The 22,469-nt window shown below is 34.8% G+C and overlaps 1 protein-coding gene across 2 annotated transcripts; it reads left to right on the forward strand.

The window, feature by feature from the left end:
- The first annotated feature begins 1,479 nt into the window (after nt 1-1,479).
- LOC113512719 (putative inorganic phosphate cotransporter) lies at nt 1,480-16,364 on the forward strand. Of its 2 annotated transcripts, none has more exons than XM_052891685.1 (12): nt 1,480-1,674; nt 2,069-2,156; nt 4,397-4,536; nt 6,866-7,045; nt 7,995-8,133; nt 8,940-9,193; nt 10,881-11,042; nt 11,689-11,818; nt 12,794-12,918; nt 14,157-14,279; nt 15,258-15,393; nt 16,190-16,364. In XM_052891685.1, the coding sequence occupies exons 2-12, from the start codon at nt 2,096-2,098 to the stop codon at nt 16,261-16,263; spliced, it is 1,524 nt and encodes a 507-aa protein (XP_052747645.1). In that variant the 5' UTR covers nt 1,480-1,674; nt 2,069-2,095; the 3' UTR covers nt 16,264-16,364. The 2 variants fall into 2 exon arrangements, with proteins under 2 accessions (XP_052747645.1, XP_052747646.1); XM_052891686.1 differs by having other exon boundaries at nt 14,160-14,279.
- The last annotated feature ends 6,105 nt before the right edge of the window (nt 16,365-22,469 follow it).

Here is a 22,469-nt window from a genome sequence, read left to right on the forward strand (position 1 = left end):
ATTCACACATATTAGGAACTGTAATTATTTCGGATTCTTTTTTTCAGAAACGGACATGAGGAATCGTTTTTCTTATATTTTCGGTCATAACTAAAAAAACTATGTAGCATAAAAATAAATAAAAATCAATCTTAAAATGTACAGACGAAGCTCTTTTACATAGTATCCCACTTAGACTGGTAGGTCCATTTTAAAATTTTGAGTATCTGTTTTGGACCCTAGAGGGGGAATTTGGTCAAAAGTCGATTGCTTGGGTACCTCTGTCCGTACAGCAGTTGTGTTTGCATGGCTGTGTTTCGGTTTGAAGGGTGGGATATGGCGTGAATTTACTGAGTACGTAGGAATAACACCTGAATCCTCAAGAATGGCATCGCATGGCGAAACTCTGTTATGTCTATGGTACTGCTCATGTCTATAGGCGACGGTTACCACTTTCCATCAGGTGGAGAAGTGGTGGTTTCTTTTTGGAAAGGTATGATAAAAACTAATAACGTTTTACTTAATCTTTAATACATGGACTTAAAAAAAAAACAACACTTGATAGTCTTTAATTAACATTTCACAAAAAGCAACATGAATTAAACTCACTTCCAATCATAGTACTCATGAATACAATTACGAAATTGTTCAGTCTTGATCACATAGTGTTTTTGTGCTTCTATCAACTTTGCAAATAAATTATAAACAATTATTGCACTTTGTAGCAAATTTTCTATCTTTTTTTCTGTCACTTACACACTGTGACAGCGTCCTCTTTTTAAGACACTTTGGCTTGGAGGAACGACATTACGCTACATCCTTCTTCTGGCATGCCATCAATCAGTGATTTCCAGTCAGAATCTTCGTTCAAGATCTCTTCTATTGTTTCATCACTAAAAATCTTCGACATCTTAATTAAATAACTGTAAAAAAAAAAATACAAAACAAATAAAATTTCCACGCCAAAAAACTACCGTAACTGGTACCGTGGTGGCCGCGCGGACCCCATAATGTGCATACCTGGTTCCTAGTAAGTGATGCAGCGCCGAACGTCAGTCATACTTAAAATGGTGGCTACACACGATACTTAGTTTAGTAGGAAACCAAGAAAATGTCATGCGTGGGGGTCGCGCGGCCCCCACCATACCAGTTAAGGGTTAAATCTACTCCTATACCAAGGTGCCCCGTCAGCGCAGTAATAATATGCCAATATCCCCCTTTTATAAGGACACGTGGTACCTCAATGGGTTTTTATTATAATAATTATTTTGCATAATACCTTACTTAAGTCACCAATCTTATCTGATCTTATTGACGAATCGTTTACAATGTGTTTACTTAATAATTACGCTGTAATATTACTAAAGAGATATTATTTAAACAAATTATATTTTATTCCAACCGTAAAAGGTTTAAATTCACATACACAACTTTACACATTAAGTAGTCATTGTAATATTTATATTAGATAGTTAAATTTAAAAGATTTGTTACTGTTATTGTTTAAACATTTCAATGGCTCGACTGGCGAAGGACCTGTTTTGTATATGCGTGAAAATTTTTATAACATTATAAAATACTTTTGTGTGAACATCCAATACTACAGAGAAGTGAATACGGAAATAACTATCGATGAAAAACATATACTTAACTATTAAATAATAAAGTGCTAGAACTAAACGCGATAATAATTAGGTAAGTAATCAACATATTTCTTAATTAATTTCATTAATTGCTGTGAGAATTATCATAAATTCATAAATTAATGGATCGTTTCATTGAAGTACGTTTTACGTCTAGTAAACGTTGTTTACAATACATATAATTTTAGAAGCATCACTCTCATATTTCTGACGGCCTTATATATATATATATATATATATATATATATATATATATATATATATATATATATATATATATATATATATATATATATATATATATATATATATATATATATATATATATATATACATCGTCGATAAATGAACATCAGTTTTAAAAATAATAAAGAAATATAAATTCTAACCTTAAATATAAGCAATATATAATATCTTCTTGCTTAAATAAATATTTTTCTATTTAGGTCGAGAGGAAACGCGAACAAACAGAAATGGATGTGGAATTAATTAAATATCAAAATGCAGATGATGTACCTCGTAACAGAAACTACAGTAAGTCATGTATCACCAATGCATCAGCCCTGAACTGTCCACTGCTGGGGGGAGAAGGGATTTTTAGTAATGGGGATTGGCAACCTCATTGCTAACAATAATCCTTATCAGGTCGACCTCCACGCGGTTCCCCCTGGAAACCATCGTGATTGATTCATTGTTGAATTTGTCACGACGGGCTAACTGACCTGCTTTCATCATCACCTATCATCTCTCACTGGTGTATATCGACAGCACAGGCGGGGTTATCATTCCATTATCATCCATTAAAAACAAATCCACTGCTGAACACAGGCGTCCCCCATAAGGGGAGTTTTGTCAGTAGTTGCCATGTTTGGTAAGCGAATTGGCAAACGCAGTTAGTCTTAAGTGATATATTTTAAGAGCGACACTGCTGCCTATCTCTCGACGATTAAGTTCCCTTAATCACCTCTTACGACACTCACGGGACAGGGGAAACGGATTGTTAGTAATGGGATCTAACTGACCCATTGCCAGCAATACACCCTATCAGGTCGACCTCCATGCGATTTTATTTATTCATTCATTAGTACAAATATGTGTACATGGCGGACTTAGTGCTAAAAGCATTCTCTCCCAGTCAACCATAGGGAAGTGTCAGAATACTCGAATACCCATAGAAACCGTCACGATGGGCTAACTGACCTGCTATCATCATCACCTATCATCCTTCACTGGTGTTCTGCCATCGTACACCGATAGCACAGGGGTTACCATTCCATTCTCACCCATTAAAAAAATGCTCACAGGAAAGAAAGGGGTGGCCTATTCTATACAGGGACTATATGTCTGTATATTCATTATTAAACGAACTCAAAGTTTCCACCGTATCAGACAGGGATTGTTATACAAAAGTTGGACTTGTTTCGAAACAATATATTTCCATGAATGAAATTTTGTGCTACATATAAAAATAGTATGTAAGTAAGGTTGGGAATTATGTGATTGAGTGACGGCTACATTGTCTTGAGTAAATATGCTCTTGTATTAAATTCTCGTAGTAGCCAATTCATAATAAACTTTTCTATTAGTCTCGATCTACATAGACAAATATTACAATGAACATTTGATATGTATCAATGAGTGAAAATTCGTCAGGCGTCAGGGGCGTTTGTCTCTAGAAATCTGTCCGATTCTAGAATAAGGGCATACGGGTATGCGACCCCGGCCTCCCGAGCTGCTGCAGTGTCCCAATCCTTCCCGCAACTGCAGTGTCCCCCCTTTCCTCTCCCACATAAGTCCCGTATTCCTCTCATTTACTAATTTTCTTTACGCATTTCCAACGTTTCCTTCCTTTTTTCTCAATCCTTTCCTCCAAACCGTAGGTGGCGAAAACCATCACAAATGTATTCACAAAGAGGGTTGACGTCAGGCAGGCGGCCGGTCGTAAAACTACAAGCCAAATCTTTTAGTAGTACGGATAATACCAGAGGGAGACTTTGTACAAAAGTCGATTGCTTGGGTACCTCTGTCCCATTCGTGTTTCTACCGTGAAGCAGTTGTGTTTGCATGGCTGTGTTTCGGTTTGAAGGGTGGGATTTGGCGTGAATTTACAGTGTACAAAGGAATAACATTTGAGTTCTCAGGAATGGCAACGCATGGGGAGTATCACGGGCGAAACAGTATACTCTGTTATGTCCATGGTACTGCTCATGTCTATAGGCGACGGTTACTACTTTCCATCAGGTGGGCCGTCAGCTTGTTTGCCATTCTAAGTTGTATAAAAAAAAATATTAATATCATAGAATATAAATCATCATCATCATCATTACCGGCGTTAACTGTCCACTGTTGGACATAAGCACTTCCCAAAAGGGGAGTTTTGCTATTATTTGCCATTAGCAGGCGGGTTAGCAACCGCAATTAAGCCTTTGGGGCTGTATAAATGTACTTTGTACAAAATGTGCGTGGACTAAATAGCAGTCGGATATTGATGGTTAATATAGAAGGTTTTAGAACTGTACTGAACTGAAAAATTTAGTAAAATTAGTTTAGCTCCCTGCCGAGGTTTTCCTAAGAGACTACAGCATGGGGTTCTTCAAAAGAGGGGTAAAGAGGTTTCTTTAGGGTCGGCAACGCGCGCGTAATACCCCTGGTATTGCAGACGTTCATCAGTTACGGTAACCGCTTACCATCAGGTGGGCCGTATGCTTGTTTGCCACCTCAGTGGTATAAAAAAAATACTTTGTAAATTTTTTCAAATGCAAAATCGATTCCAGAGTTCAGGATTGGCATTCGTCACATTCAATTGCTGTATATGTTCTTGATATGCGGTGCCATGGGCGTTCTACGCGTGAGTCCTGGTGTTGCCATGCTCGCCGTCACTGACACGTCACGAATCAATGATACGTACATACAGGCAGGTGTTACCACTTTTTTTACTATTATTTGTGATTTGGCCCGACTTCGAATGGTTAAATATATTTTTAGAAAACAATATATAACCTATTTTTTATATATATATTATTAATTTAGCAACTGTCCACTGCTAAAAATTAGCCTTTCCCATAAGGGGAGTTTTGCCAGTAGTTGCCACGCTTGGTAGGCGGGTTGGCAACTGCCTACCAAGCGTGGGCGTTAGGCTTTTACATATGTTTTAAGAGAGGCGCTGCTTACCATCTCTCTACCATATGCTCCCTTAATCGCCTCTTATGACACCCACGGGAAAGGAAGGGATGGACCATACTATGCCGGGACTTACACGGCGATATATTATACATGCCTAATGTTATGTTATGGCGATACATAGTTTATATTAATCACTGATAATGTAGCTTTCTATAGGTGAAAGAATTTTTAAAATCGTTCGAGAAGTTTTTGAGTTTATCCATACAAACCAACAATGAAATCTTTCCTCTTTATATTATTAATATACAATAGGTTACATATATATACAAAAAACAATTATGACAGCAAAAATACATATTATTCTAAACATAGTTTAACAAACACGAGTATTGTCTCAAATGTATATAATATAATAATAATGGGGAGTGGCGTCTACCGAAATCATTCCAATCGTTTTGTCGGTGAACGGTCTTATCCCAACCAGACTGGAACAACATCTCAGACGGTTGGGATTCCGAGGCGGCTCACTCCCGGGAAAGATGCAGAAAGCGATGCTCTTAGATTCTACCCGCATTGTACGCCGGTTTCTCTCCCTGGAGCCCTGAACCCCGGCCGACTGTGCTTCTGCCGGGGGTTAGTTTGCCATCCTCCTCTCCTTGAGAGATGTGAATTTTTGTAGAATTTAAAAAATAATAAAAACTTTATTTCCTCAAACAAAATTAGCCTGTAGTACAATATAACTATGACAATACAAATCTGTCAATTTGTTAATTTAATTCAATTCTCGTGATGTTTATAATAGTCATTTTATCACCATCATCATATCGGCCTTTAATCGTCCACTGCTGAACATAATGCTCCTCCTTAGGGGGTTTTGCCAGTAGGTGCCACGCTTAGCAGGTGAATTGGCAAGCCGCAGTCAGGCTTTAGAAATGTTTTAAGAGGGACGCTGCTACCTATCCCTTGGCCTCCCTTAGTCGACTCTTACGACACCCACTTACGATACGAGACACATCCATACAGTCAATGTTATGCAGACTCGTTATTGGAATATAAATTTGGTACTATGTTATGTAATATTTATCTTATTATTGTTTTGTAATTAATTTGTATTCTGTTAATTTGATATAAATAAATAAATTACGTCCAACTTTAAATTTAATAATATTTCGTATACGAAATAACTTTATTATAAGATTGCATAATACAATCATACGAAAAGAGATGGAATGAACTACCAAATATAATACGATCAAATTTTAATTTGGGCAGTTTAAAAACATCTAGTGATTTTTAGATTTATTAATTTTCTAGCTAAAACATATGAATTAATACATAATGTGTGCTATGCGCTAAGTTAAGATATAACTTACTTGGGTACTAAATTTCATTCGAATACATTCAGTAGTTTATGCGTGAAAGAGTAACAAACATCTACTTATCTATCCATCCTTTACACACACATACACACACGCACGCACGTACGCACACACACACACACACACACACACACACACACACACACACACACACACACACACACACACACACACACACACACACACACACACACACACACACACACACACACACACACACACACACACACACACACACACACACACACACACACACACACACACACACACACACACACACACACACACACACACACACACACACACACACAAATTCTGTGATTATTTTATTTTTAGTAATTGTATTAACTTTTCCCCTGTGTTATTATTATTTAAATTTTGTACCCCATGTTATGGAGCGGGCTTTAATAGCTGCGACACAGTCTCTTTGTAACTTTATCGATCCTAAAAAAACTGTAAATTAAGCTAAGATTCCCAAATAAACACTTATATTTTTTTATTTATTTTATTGTATTATCCTTACAAACTTTCGCATTTATTACATTAATAGGACATTATCGTCGTTATAACCTACAACACTTTCATGATTAAGGAAAATCTATCGATATCTCATTAATAACAATCCATCAAGCTGTTTAGACAACACACTGCAGCAAAGAATCGTATCCCCTCTCACTTGGCTAGTTTACAAAACAAAATTTGGAATTGGCATCGTTTTGTATATCCAAAAATGTATTTCAGATCAAAAATTGGGATAGAAAAACACAAGGCGTGGTATTATATTCCTTTTTTATGGGATACGCAATAATGCTGGTGCCCGGAGAATTGTTTCTGAAGAGGATCGGAGGCAAATACACGCTGGCCGTGGCTCTTCTATTGAACGGTGGATTGTGTGTCGCAATGCCGACCGTAATAAATAAAGTCAGTATTAGGATAATATTGGTAAAATATTGGATATAAGATATTTACATTCTATATTTTCCAAAATAAGAAAACCACTCACCATGCCATAGCAAAACAATTCTTTTTTTTTATAACATATGAGTCAAATCACCATACGGATTAGGAATGAAGCGTATTTATCATAACAGATATAAATCACAAGTATTCGAAGATAACAGATTACAGTTGTTCTTACAACGTCATTATAACTGTTAAAAAATATCATTTATAAATCACCATACTTTAATTATTCAGTCACTAACATTGCTTGAAATAACAGAACAGCCAATAAAAATGAAACAACTATTCTCGTCTTTGTTCTTTATATAATATTGTCATAAGCTAAAACGAGACACACCTAGTATTTATTTGAAATAAACCAGAATAATTGTAAGTCGTTTCATAAGAAGAAATCCTCTTTGAAAAGCAAATTCTTAATTAGATCGTGTTATCTGTTATTTGGTTGATTAATCTAGCTCGCTCACACCCATTTGATGTACTGTTGCTAAAACGAGATGCACCTAGTATTTATTATACTTAAACTCATATTTGTATGTAATTTCTCCCTAAAGGGCCGTGGTTGAAAAAAATAACACCTGTTATTTAATAACGGTTATTGGTGCCTGTTATTATTGCATAACAGTATCAGTAATAACAGATATTAAGTTTGTCCTGTTATAACCCACGTCTAATACGGCTTACCTGATCACTGTTCATTCCAGCCTTTAACTATTCATTGCTAAACATAAGCCTTCCCCATAAGGGAAGTTTTGCCAGTAGTTGTCATGTTTGGCAGGCAAGGAACTGCAGTTAGGCCTTGGAGATGTGTTAAGAGGGACACTGCTACCCATCTTTCGCCCTCCCTTAGTCGCCTCTTCACACGGCCATGTCTATTCATTGATAATCATAGAATGAATTATATTTTCAGGGGAATGTGTTGGCTGTGTCTGGGATGCATCTGTTTATGGGAATGTCACAGGCATGTGTGTCGCCAGCAAACCGGGCATTGCTCGACAAGTGGTTACCGCCTCATGAGAGAAGTCTGTTTGGACGGATAATTTTTATGGGTAAATACATAATTATGTCTTTATATCGAGTCCCTCGCGCGGTGTACAGTACCAAGACATGGAATGCTTCCATTATCATTTTCCTAATTTGGCTTTCTAGACTTTTTTTTTTAATGGATGATAATGAAATGGTAATCCCGCCTGCGTTATCGGTATATACTGGCGGGGCACCAGTGAGAGATGATAAATGAGGATGAAAAGACAGGTCAGTTAGCACATCGTGACGAATTCAACGATATATTAGTCACGATGGTTTCCAGGGGGAACCACGTGGAGGTCGACCTGATGGGGTATATTGATAGCAATGGGGAATAACCTATCCTTTCCTAACAGTCCCTCCCCCGGCTTTCTAGGTTGTAACCCCAAAAGATTAGCAGTGAAACCATTTAAGAATCATAACTTTTAAAACCGACTTCAACCTGGATGTTGTGTGGGGAGGAGGGAAAGGATTTTTAATAATATAGACTGTCAGTCCCATTGCTAGCAGTACACACCATCATTATTCACGTGGTCGACCCTAGAAACCATCATGCTCAATTCCAGATGTATTCATCAGGATGGGCTAACTGGCCTATACATTCTCACCTACCATTCCTCACTGCCGTGTATATCGTTAACATATACGGAGTTACAATTCCATTTTCATCCATTAACCTGTATGGTATATATCCATATGTATCTTGTTTGGTTTTTATATAAAGATCTGGTTTGATTAATTTCAATTGAAGACAGTACAAACTGTCTTGTAATTCTAATTGTGTGACGTTTATAATTACTCTTTTAAATTTCAATTTGTGTTCTTTCAGGCTTACTCCTCGGTATGATATTAGCACTTCCTGTAATTGGAATCATATCTGAAGCCCGCCTCGGCTGGGAACTAATTTACTATAGCTTGGCTATGATGGCATTTTCAATAGGTGCTATATGCATTTTACTGACTGCAAATTCCCCAAACAAACACCAAGCAGTGGGCGATACTGAGAAAGAGTATATAGCAGTTGCCAAGAACAACATGGAGAAGATTGTAATGGAGAATAAGGAAAGGAAATATCAAAACACTGTAAGTAAAAATGGAACATTTTTATACAATTTGAAGATCAGCCTGTTATCTCCAAGTGGTAATCACAGTCTGGGACAATAAAGATCACACATAGTTCAGAACAGATTTGGATATCTATAGTACTAAATAATAAATTGATAAAATTTATCTTTTTCTACTATCCAGGCTGAGTGTGTTCTCAGTTACACTGAGATAAGAGTACTGTGGTAATACCATTCGTGTTTCAACCGTGAAGCAGTTATGTTTGCATGACTGTGTTTCAGTTTGAAGGGTGGGATATAGTAATAAATTGACAGGTTACAGAGAAATAACACCAGATGTCTCGGGAATGGCAACACATGGGGGTATCATGAGCGAAACAGTATACTCTGTTATGTCCATGGTACTGCTCATGTCTATAGGCGACGGTTACCACTTTCCATCAGGTGGGTCGTCAGCTTGTTTGCCATTCTAAGTTGTATAAAAAATTACTATTAATTAGTATTTGTATACTAAAGGTTACGTTTACCATTATGTATTGTGTTTGCTTGTAGCCTTCCGGCGTCGTTCTTTCAGAGCATTACCAATTAGTCTTGTATACGGGGCGCCCTCGATCGATTTTCGTCAAAAAGCTATAACGAATGTAAATATCAACTCACAACCACTATTAAATAATATAAAAACATATTTTATTTTCTCGTTTTATTTATTAAACAACTTTGGCATATCTTTTTATAGATATTGATGGGGTACACGCCACGGTATCCGAGAGCCCAAAAAAATCCCCGAAATGAAAGCACATACGAAAGGATTAGTTTAATTAAAAAAATATGTTCCGGTATTAAATATATCAAATGTGCATATTGCTAGCAATGGGATTTTTAGTCTCCATTACTAACAGTCCCTTTCCCCCCTATTTATAATATTAAAAATTTTGTAGATAGGTTCTTCATATACTCGTAGCATGGGTGAAAAATAAAAAAGAAATTTTGAAAATTTTTAGCCACAAGGGGGTAAAACGGGGTTTAAAAATTTGTATGGAATTTCGTCAATTTACAAGTTAGACATGTGATTTTTAGGTTTAGGCTCTTAGTTCAAAATAAAAATGAAACTTTGTATGAGAGTTATGTTATAATTGAAGTTACAAGTATGAACTTAGTTCAAAACTTCTTAGATTCAGCGCTTTTGGAAATTTTACCACAAAATTTTATTATTTTTTAATTTAAAAGTGTGAATGTTTATTTTTGAAGTTTTTGATAAAAAACAAAACGTTTCAGCCGTTTTCAAATTGTATCCTTCAAAAGATGAGATAGCAGATGTTTGGATTTAGATAAAAATATATAAATTTGTTTATTTTAAAGAAAGTACATATTCCAAGATTTACAAAAAATCACCTCCTAGTAGACTATGTATGGAATCCCTGTGAGGATTTTGGAATTTTGAGTTTATATTTTTTTAACTTAGGAGGGATAAAAGATAAAATAAGGATTTGCAATACAATCGATTTCCATGTGAACGAAGTCTCGACTTCGTTCACATGGAAATAACAACATGGAAATAGCAACAACTATAATTTATAAGACTAAGACGGAAAAGTGATTTTGAGCGAAATCGCGTTAGCGAACCTATTCTTATCAGAATTGTTATCTTTGAAAATAAATTGTGAATATACGCCAAAAGTAATAAATTACTCATATTTTTGTTGCAGAATGGAAATATAACTTCCCCACCAATACCATGGTGTCAAATATTGAAAACTTCTCAGTTTTGGAAACTCGCATTCTCGCATGTCAGTTCGAATACAGTATTTGTGTTTTGTCTTTCGGATATGCCGCTTTATTTGCAGAATTTTTATCCTACTCTCAGGGAGGTACGAAATTATTTTTATTACCACATTTTTTCCAGAAAAAAAATGGACAGGAAAACACATTATCTTTTATCTGCTGTTGTAATTTATCATCATATATATTTATGTATGTATGTAATATGTAGTAAAAATATTTATACATATTTTAGTAGTAAATGCACCACCTACTTAATTTTCTGCTCGCCTCATGGTTGACTGGTAGAGAACGCCATTAGGTGTTAAGTCCGCCATATGTACATTTACTTATACAATTTTGCATTTAAAATTAAATAAATAAATTAATTGTCTTTATTTTTTATATTTATTTATTTATTATTTATTCATTAGTCTCAAAGGTTACGCAATAAATTATATTTGTTTATACAATTAGAATTTTTCGAAATTATGGTTTGATTTCAATAGTTATCTTAACCTTTGCAATATCATAGCCTGAACCGTTAATACGAGACATTCAGATTCACACTTTCTTTTTGTCTTTTCTTTTTTCCTGATCTCTCTTTTTCACATTTCTTTTTTCCTGGAAAAAAAATATTATCTTTGGAAAGTAAACATTTACTTTTGCTAAATGCTTTCAAGTTTCGTCTGCATGGTTCAGTAATGTTTAAATTTAAAGTATTTTGTTCAAAATCTATGTTTTATATTATTACAGAACACGTCCTGGATGGCAATATTTTATACAATGTGGCTACTTATGGAACTGCTAGGAATGATCGCCTCATACATTTACAACCATTTCTTCAGATGGAATGAAATTCCATTTAGAATAGTTTTTTCATTTAGTAAGTATTTAGTTTTATTTATATATATATATATAATTTTGTCTTGTAGTCCCGGCATGGAAAAAGCCACCTCTTCCTTTCCCGTGGGTGTCGTAAGAGACGACTAAAGGAGGGCAAGGGATGGGCAGCAGTGTCTTTCTTAAAATATCTCCAAACCGTAACATGGGATTCTTCAAAAGGGGAGTAAAGAGGTTTCTTCAGGGTCGGCAACGCGCGCGTAATACCTCTGGTATTGCAGGCGTTCATAGGCTACGGTAATCACTTACCATCAGGTGGGCCGTATTCTTGATTACCACTTTAATGGTATATAAAAAAAACTGCGGTTGCCAATTCGTCTGTCAAACGTAGCAACTGTTGACAAAACCCCCCAAAAGGGAGGCTTATGTTCGGCAGTGGACAGTTAAAGTCATGATGGTTTTTTTTAATGGGTGAAATTTTTTTTTTTACAACACGGGGCAAACGATCATGCGGCTCACCTGATGGTAAGTGACTACCGCCGCCCATGATCACCCACAACACCAGCGGCATTGCAGGTGTGCTGCCGGCCTTTTAAAAAGGAATATACTCTTTTCTTGAAGGTTATGTTGTCGTATCAGTTCGGAAATACTGCTGCTGGAAGTTGATTCCAAAGAATGGTAAAGATGGTAAGCCCGCCCACGCTATCGGTATACACCGACTGGCCACCAGTGGAAGATGATAGGTGAGAATGAATGCAGGTCAGTTAGACCACCATGATGAATTCGACAAGAATTAAACATGATGGTATCCAGGGGGAACCGCATAGAGATCGACCTGGGAGGGTATATTGCTAGTAATGGGACTATTAGACCTCATTATTAACAATCCCTTTCCCCCCACTCATGATGGTTATAACGATATAATTTCAGACATACCACCATATGTTCATAGTAAAACCCACTTGAAAAGGTATTGTAATGATACAAACATATACAAATAAATTTAATTAACTTTTAGGTTTTATTGGTATAACATGTGGATTACCAATTCTACCGTACTTAATACCAGATTGGAATATCACAGCGATGATCACTCTGATGACTATACTAGCATCGTTGAGTGTACAGACGCATGCAGTAATGGTAAATAATATTAAAATATGTACTTCAGTAATCGATATAAAAATAACAAGATTCGCATTTCTATACGAAATTTTTATTTGAAAATATCAACTTTTTTTTATACAACTTAGAATGGCAAACAAGCTGACGGCCCACCTGATGGAAAGTGGTAACCGTCGCCTATAGACATGAACAGTACCATGGACATAACAGAGTATACCAGAGGGAGACTTTGTACAAAAGTCGATTGCTTGGATACCTCTGTCCCATTCGTGTTTTAACCGTGAAGCAGTCGTGTTTGCATGGCTGTATTTCGGTTTGAAGGGTGGGATATGGCGTGATAAATTCACGCCATATATACGCCTGGGTACAGAGGAATAACATCTGAGTCCTCAGGAATGGCAACGCATGGGGGGTATCATGGACGAAACAGTATACTCTGTTATGTCCATGGTACTGCTCATGTCTATAGGCGACGATTACCACTTTCCATAAGGTGGGCCGTCAGCTTGTTTGCCATTCTAAGTTGTATAAAAAAAATAAAAATCCTTGCCTAAAAATTATATTACGGATTGACATCGAAATGATTAGCATCCTTTTAAAAGAATGTTCTAACAGTGAAAAAGAGCGTATTTCTTAAAGAAGTGACATGGGCCGAAATACAAAAATGTCGACAGAGGGTTGCCAGATGCGATTTCTAATTTTTTTTCCAAATGTCATAACTTTTTTCACCAGATTTATACGTTTTCATTCAATTTTTACACAATTGCAAATTTGCGTTGATTTTTAATACGTTTCTCCATAAAAGCACCATGAGAAAGAAGAAAAGGAATGCCTTTTTTACGCCTGATTTCTTCACATCAAGTTGTTACCTTTATTGATATACTTATTCTATTTAATTGGATACGGTTTATAAATACTAACATAGTAAAATACATACCTAAATTACTCCGCTCCCTTCCGCTTACTTCCATCATTTTCATTCTTCAATAATGGGAAGAAAAAAAAATTGATAAAATAAAAAAAAAAAAACAAATTGGCAACGCTTTATTGTAATTAAACTAGTATTAGATGTTGTAATTTAGATTTTATTAAACTAAATATATAAATATCACTGACTGGTTGGAAGTAAGTGCAAAATGAATGAGCTCTTTCCAATTCCTAATTGTACATCTTGACTATTTCACTTTTTTGTATGTCATTAACATAAATTTTCTATATTTAATATTGTTCGCTATAGAATATACGTAATATTTTAGAAGAATGTCAAGGAAATGAGAGATATGGACCCTGGGACGGTTCTGATGTTGACCAGCACAATCGCTAGCCTCGCCGGAGCTTGCATACCTTTGCTAACGGGTTTCATAATCGTCGATAAAATGGTAAGGAGGTTTATTTATTACTTTTACCTGCGACTTTAACCATAAAAAAGTTACAAAAAAAAAAAACAAAATAAGCAAAATATATAAAACTACTAATAATGTAATGCTTTGCCTCAAAAGAAAAAACACTGATATTCCGTTGTAGCCAAGAGCCAGCCGCGAAATTTCTTAATAAAAATAATAATAAAAAAGAAATATAAGTAAAATACATCGTGTATGTCCATTACATTTGCCTCTATTTAATATTTTATTCTAAATAAATAAATAAATAACAGATACTATTAGAAGAGGGTAGTCAGAGATAACTTTCTGTCACATTCAGGCAAATTTGTATAAAAATTATTTCTATTCTAAATCATCGGATGAATATAGCATTATCTTCCATCCTCTATAATTGGCAATTTTAAGTCTAATTTGTCTACGCTACATCTTGTTGATGATTGGTATGTTTCATTACAATTGCAAATGATGTTTGTTAAAATTTACAAATGCATAATCCGGCTTGGTGTCTTGTACGGATCGGAGTGTTGTCGGCCAACAAAGGTGACGGATGAAAGGCGACTGCATGTAGTATTGAGATTGATATTTGGTGTTACAAGAAGAGGAAACAAAATTAAGAATCAGAAAGAATGTCAAAGAAAGTGTGAAAATAATACCGCAGATAGAAAAGTTGAAGAGCAACCGTTTGTCCTGGTATGGACATGTGATACGCAAGGATTAGGAACATGTTTTAAAAAAGGTATTAGATATGAATGTGGATGACTGTTAGGGCAGAGACAGAGCTGAAAAGAAATGGATGGACTGTGTGAAAGATGATAAGATCGGAATGGGGGTGAATGCAGAAGTAACTGCGAATAGAGAAGAATGAAGGAGAAAAACATATTACGCCAATACCAAATAATAATTGGTTATAGTAGGTAGATGTTTTTCCAAAATGTATTTTATTTTATTTATTTACTGTTTATATTATTGTTACAGAACATGCACCGCTGGCGTTACCTTTTCTTTACTCTTATGACAATAGTTCTGTTTTGTCAAGCGGCATACTTTATACTTGCAAGTTGTTCAAAAGTGTCATCGAGGAATAGAGTCAAAAGAGGTTATCACTTAACTGGTAAGTTGAATCTAAGTCATTTAATTTGGAATCTATGTATAAACAAATAATGGAACTGTAACTATGTTTGTACATAGAAGATGTTTTGGAATAACGAATGATTGTGTCCCAAAAAAGAACCGACTTCGATCATAACAAAACCAGTTAAAATCTAAACTACAGAACTGATTTTGATAAAGTTCCTAGTTAGACTAATTTGTATAAATAAACCCTTTCAGATAAAAAAATAATTTTCTAAATCGGTTTCAAACTGATCGAGTTATGAAGTAATGAACATAAAAAAATAAACTTATTTTTTGAGTTGGTTGAAAATTTATACGAGACGTCTTAAGAAGTGCAATAGAAGCCAAAAACTACTTTAAAACATTATTTGTTTGTCTGCATGTTTGTTTTGGTGTCACACAAAATGTAATACATGAAATTGGATGCGATTACTACAGTTTTATTCTAGAAGATCTTATTTAATATCTAATGTTTATTTCATTTTGATACGCACATAGAGTTACGGGTATAGGCGTATTTAAGAATATTTTTCAGAGAGGCCTAGTCTTCTTAAAAATAACGCAAAATATGTAATCTTAGACATTTCAAGACATGTCTTTATGATGTTTCGTTGGCATCTCCTTAAAAAATGACGCATATGTAATCTAGGACATTTCAAGACGTATCTTTGTGATGTTTAGTTGGCATCTTGGAGTGAACAAACAATCTTGGGGTGCACAAAACAATTCTAGGGTGGGCACGACCACTGTCACCTAACTGAAATGAAGATGTTATGTATATTTCTTTTTTATAGGTTACGATAACTCATCAGAATTGCTCGAGATAAAATCAAATCACAAAACGGAACATGAGGCGGAAAAAATATAATAGAAATTGCAAATTTACCAGAACCAGAAATAATTGACTGTATGGCGTTTCAAGGACTCCGAAATTTTAAGAAATAGAAATAAAAACCATAAGATCTCTTTTCCAAGTATTTGTCTGTTTGAAACTAATAACATTTTATGAGAGACTTCTTATTTATTATTAAAGTAACTACTTTTTTTCTCCCAAAATCACCAACTTCTTGATATGTATTTAAAAGGTATTTTCTTTATCTAAATTGTAAAGCTCACCATCGACAAGAAGTTCGTCCCCATATCTTAGAGTCTAGACGGTCTTTTGTAGGATGATAATGGAATGGTGATCGTGCCTGCAGTATTGGTATACACTAGGGGCACCAGTGAGGGATGATAGGTGAAAATGAAAGTAGATCAGTTAGCCCATCGTGATAAATTCCAGAAGAATTAATCACGATGGTTTCCAGAGGGAACCGAGTGGACGTGGACCTGATAGGGTACATTGCTATTAATTGAGCTGGTAATCCTCATTATTAACGATTCCTTTCCCCATAGTCTAGAGGGTCGCGTATAGTGCGGTTTCAGAGATATTTACTGCCAAGAACGTTCAGGTCTGTCGAGGTTTTCCTAAAAGACTACAGCATGGGGTTCTTTAAAAACAGAATAAAGAGGTTTCTTCAGAGCCGGTAACGCGTGCGTAATGCTCCTCGTATTGCAGACGTTCTTACGCTACAGTAACCGCTTACCATCAGGTGGACTGAATGCTTGATTACCACCTCGGCGGTATAAAAAAAAGTTTATATACTCTTTATTGCACTTAAACAATACATACGACGATTAGTTTAACAACTTATCTCTGAAAGAGATCTCTTCCAGCCAACCCAGTGTAGTTAGAGAGAAAATAATTTAATTTGGGTTTCATTTATATAAAATTTCGTAAGTCATGAATACTGATTATTTTTAATAAAAACTGGCATTATCGTATTATTTCTATTCATTGTTTTATTTTTTCTAAACCGATATCTCCATTGTTTTAATGAATTAAAAAGAGAAGACCGCATTTTTATTTCATAAACCTGTCGAGAGTCGGGGCACGTAAAATATTTGAAAACGAAGTAGGTGCCGCCAACCTCCATAAAATTAAGTTACAGAGGGAGTTAGCACAAAGTTTCCCTTGTATTTTTCGTTTGCTACAATACAGTTTTATCTGAATGCTAGTGACGGGCCCTGTTTTTATTTATGTTTGAAATCTGTGTCTCAAATCATCAAATATTTTGTAACTATGTTAAACAAAATGGATCTTCCATTTTGTTTAACTGACAATGTGATACATATTTCGCTATAATTATATATATAACTAATATATATAACTAATATATATATATATATATATATATATATATATAATCTTAGCGGTATCCCCTACTTAAGACGCCCTACCGCCCGCCGCAACTATAAAAATGGACGAAAACCAACGGTTCGGCCATTTAGTTGTCAGGCGCGCACTCAAACACATCTACGAATATAATATTTAGATCACATTTTTTTTTACAACACAGGGAGCAAACGAGCATGCGGCTCACCTGATGGTAAATGACTACCGCCGCCCATGATCACCTACAACACCAGCGGCATTACAGGTGTGCTACCGGCCTAAATAAGTACGTTAACCAGTCAAACAAATTACAATAAAATTACATATATCATCTTCATCAACATATCAGCTGTTAACTGTCCACTGCTGAATATATATATATATATATATATATATATATATATATATATATATATATATATATATATATATATATATATATATATATATATATATATATATATATCCTATTATATTATTAGGAATTAACAGGATTTTATATTACATACGTCGTAATCAGTTTCCATCATTAAGTCACCTATTAGGGCGTGAATTAACGCAATTATCGCAAATTATAGATAATTCATTTATGGTTTAGTAGATCCATTAGTTCTTACATGAGAGTATTCAGCTCTTTATCCCCGGTAATTAAAGATTACGTATTAAAGACGAAGCCTATTCCAATCGAACGGAAGATGCGATTGTGGCAAAAAAATATTGTATTAAGTCTTCGAAGCTGGTGGATTCGAGACGAGTTGAAATAATATATATATATATATATATTAAATATAAGTATTCCTCTCTATTTTGATATATAAAACGTATGTGTATGTAAATGTGTGTATGCTTTTTTTTAATGTATTATTTATACCAATATTTATATCGTCATAGTCGTAGAATACTGACGGATCTGACAAAGATTACATATATAGATCCGTCAGTATTCTACGATTATGACGATATGTTTACAGGGTTAATTTATTTTATGTAATGAGTATGTAGTTTTTTTTGTAATGGGTGATAATGGAGTGGTAACCCAGCTTACGTTATCGGTATACGTTGGCGGGGCACCAGTGAGGGATGATAGGTGACGATGAAAGCAGGTCAATTAGCCCATCGTGACATATTCCACTAGAATTAACCACGATGGTTTCCGGGGGGAACCACGTGGAGGATAGGATGTATTGCTGGCAATGGGTCAATAAGACCCCATTACTAACAATCCCTGTCCCTCCAATGAGTATGTAATTTGTATTATTCTTTTTATATGCTTATCTTACAAATATGTTTATACACAAGTGTCGTAAGAGACGACTAAGGCAGGGCAAGGGATGGGCAGCAGCGCCTCTCTTAAAACATCACCAAAGCCTGACTGCGGTTGCCAACCCAGGGTCTATCAAGGGTACATAGCTAGAAAAGGAGCAGTTAGATGCCATTACTAATAATCCCTTTCTCCCCTCTAGAAAGACTGATAATACAAATTTGACTGAACTTGATGAGCTGAGTTGAGCTCCCTGCCGAGGTTGTCCCAAGAGACTACAGCATAGAATTCTTCAAAAGGGGGGTAAAGAGGTTTCTTCAGGGTCGGTAACGCGTAATACCCCCGGTATTGCAAGCTACGGTAACTGCTTACCATAAAGTGGGCCGTATACTTGTTTGCCGCCTCAGCGGTGTAAAAAAAGACCTGTTTTTGATTGGTTTAATAATGTAGTTTCGACCTATCAGTGTGAATTAGTCTATTGGTTATTTGATTAAAGGAGAGAGATTTCGTAAGTCACCATAGGGATTATATTAGTCAAGTATTGATCCCATCTATACGTTACAGTCTTAGATAATTCGGTTCATATTTCCTTCATAAAATATTCTAGCTTATTCCCGTGAGAGCGTGTCTTCTGAAAATATTTCTGAAAACCTATTCTTAACGTATATTTATATCACAATAAGGATTTACTTAACAAACAAACTTTACCAGAGGGAGACTTTGTATAAAAGTCGTTTGCTTGGATACCTCTGTCCCATTCGTGTTTCAACCTTAAAGCAGTTGTGTTTGCATGGTTGTGTTTCGGATTGAAAGGTGGGATATGGCGTAAATTTACAGGGTACAGAGGAATAACATCTGAGTCGTCAGGAATGGCAACGCATGGGGGGTATCATGGGCGAAACAGTATACTCTGTTATGTCCATGATACTGATCATGTCTATAGACGACGGTTACTACTTTCCATCAGGTAGGCCGTCAACTTGTTTGCCATTCTAAGTTGTATAAAAAAAAATCTGTTTCAGATCATTTAACTAAAAATATGTCAACCAAAAAGAGTGAAAGCAGTATTAGTCGTACACTATTTAGAAAAATGAAAGAACGCTTGATGTTATTGACTTACCGATACTTGATTGAATTGAAATCCATGTAAATGCGTATGAAATAAATAGATAGGTACTCTTTATTGTTTGCTCCAAAATTTTACAGTTGTAAACATATTGTAAATACAAACAATTACAAATGTATGTGTAATAATACATAAAACACTGTAGAAGATTAACTGATAGTTAAAAAATATTTATGATTCAATAACCATTATCATGTAATAGGTTGTATGTGTGTGTCTGTAAAAGTATGTGTGTATGCATATACGTGTTGTATGTGTGGGTGCGTTTGCGTGCGTGCGTGTGTGTGAATGCGTGTGTGTGTGTGTGTGTGTGTGTGTGCGTGAGAGCGCGCGCGCGCGCGTGTGTATGTGTGTGTGTGCGCACGTGTGTGAGTGTGTGTGCGCGTGTGTGCGTGTGTGTGTGCGTGCGCGTGTGTGTGTGTGTGTTGTATTGGACTTAACATGCTTTCGAAAAATTCCTTTTATCAAAAAGTAAACTTAATTCGTATTTATTTTGTTATTACACAATAAATTATCTGTTACACTATTTTGTTTTAATATATAATGATATTTATTTTCGTGATTATTCATTTGAAGGCAAAAATCACTCTTATATGAATGGTATGTATTCGTATAGTTAAAATAATATAAGACTTTGTTCCACAAACAAATATACAATCAAACATATAACCTTCTCCATTTTTGAAGTTGGTTAAAAACATTATTGAATTAATCGTGGAAAACTAGACAAAATAATAACACTTAGGCAATTTTTAACGGTTTCCGTATTTGCAAACCATATAAATGTATCTAAATTTAATAGCAATGAATGTAGCAACATAATGTAAAAAAGTGAAACGTTGTGAAGTACGTCCTTTTCTATACCGTTAGGATAAAGCTGTTATAATCTGTACCTATCTCAATAATTAAGTACCGCGTTTGTAGTTCACTGTTCATCCCAACGGTTGACTGACAAAGAATGCTACTGATATTAAGTCCGCTTTTAGTACCATATTTTCTTTTATTTGGAGAGGATGGATGAAAGAAGAATTACGAAAGAGATTTATCGAGCAAGAATGAATGGAGATGTCGGTAGGGGCCGCCCTAGACGGACGTATGTCGACCAAATAGGCGACGTGCTGAAGAAGGGCCAAATTAAAAGTACCCGTAACCGACGAGCGTGTATGACAAGATTGATGAATGTGGAAGAAGCGAAAGAGGTCTGTTTGAATCGAAGCATTTGGCGTTCCATTGTTTCTGCCTACCCTAATGGGAGACAGGCGTGACAGATATGAAATGAAATGATTTTCTTTTATTCAAGGTATTGTATTTAGGTGTTCGTACATTATTTCAATAGAATTTAATAAAAACGTAACTTACTTTTGTTGTTGAAATTATTTCAGAAGTATTGTCTCAGTGTAGTCAGTAATGAATCAGTCAAACGACTTTTGATTTTTTACTACAACTATTATAGATTTCACTAGACTGTCTTATTTATTTATTAGTCATTAAATTTATTAAAAGAAACCATATCACATATTGGTTAAATTCGTGTTACAATCCTAAGACTCCATAAAAAGAAAATTTACAACCTTCTTCAAACTTCTTCAAAATTCTTCTAAATTTCTTCTTTATTACGCTATATATTCGCCAATTAAAATATTGATTTTGATATTTTTTTTATCGGATTTCTATAGTACTAAATTCATTTCCTTTTACTCGATTACTTATAGGGTTTTGTAGAGCCAAATATTTTTGGTGCAATGCCTTTAAAGAATGTTTAAAAATATCAATCCAAAATATGAAATAGGACATTTTCCAAAATAAGAACATGAATTTGAGTCCCTGATGATATTTATTTATTTATTCTTTATTGCACAATAAAACTTTGTACAAGTGGCGAGCTTAATGCCATATGGCATTCTCTACCAGCTAACTAATTAGGTGAAAACAGTAAGCGTATGAAGGGCAAATGTGATGAAAAATATGTGACATAATTATAGTAACATACTGAAATAATTATACATAATAATACATAAGAAATATGTGTATATTTGTGTACATATAACACATAAATACCACTTATGTTAATAATAAATTAAGTAGTTATACTAATATATATGAAATATATATTAGTATAACTATTCTTTTTATATAATCAGTTATATCATCGGTTACATATAACATTCGTATTTGATGCCATAATCAAATTGTGATTGCAATATACGTTCATTTAGAGTTCAAGTATTTACTTATTATATCTTTTGTTTACTATATTAACCACTATTTGAATTTCCTTATCATAGAGCAAACCTATGTTACACTAAATATTATTCCTTAATATAAGGCTTATTTCACATTTTAAATCAAATTTTACTAAATGTTAAAATTTTATTTAAAAATATTTTTTTCCAAATTTTTTAAATATCAGATTGAGGTGTGTTGGTATAAAAAAATCCAGTAAAAGCAAAAATCAATGTGTATTTAATGAAC

Source organism: Galleria mellonella, unplaced genomic scaffold (genome assembly GCF_026898425.1).
Source record: "Galleria mellonella isolate WM207_F2 unplaced genomic scaffold, CSIRO_AGI_GalMel_v1 utg1073, whole genome shotgun sequence".
NCBI lineage: Eukaryota > Metazoa > Arthropoda > Insecta > Lepidoptera > Pyralidae > Galleria > Galleria mellonella.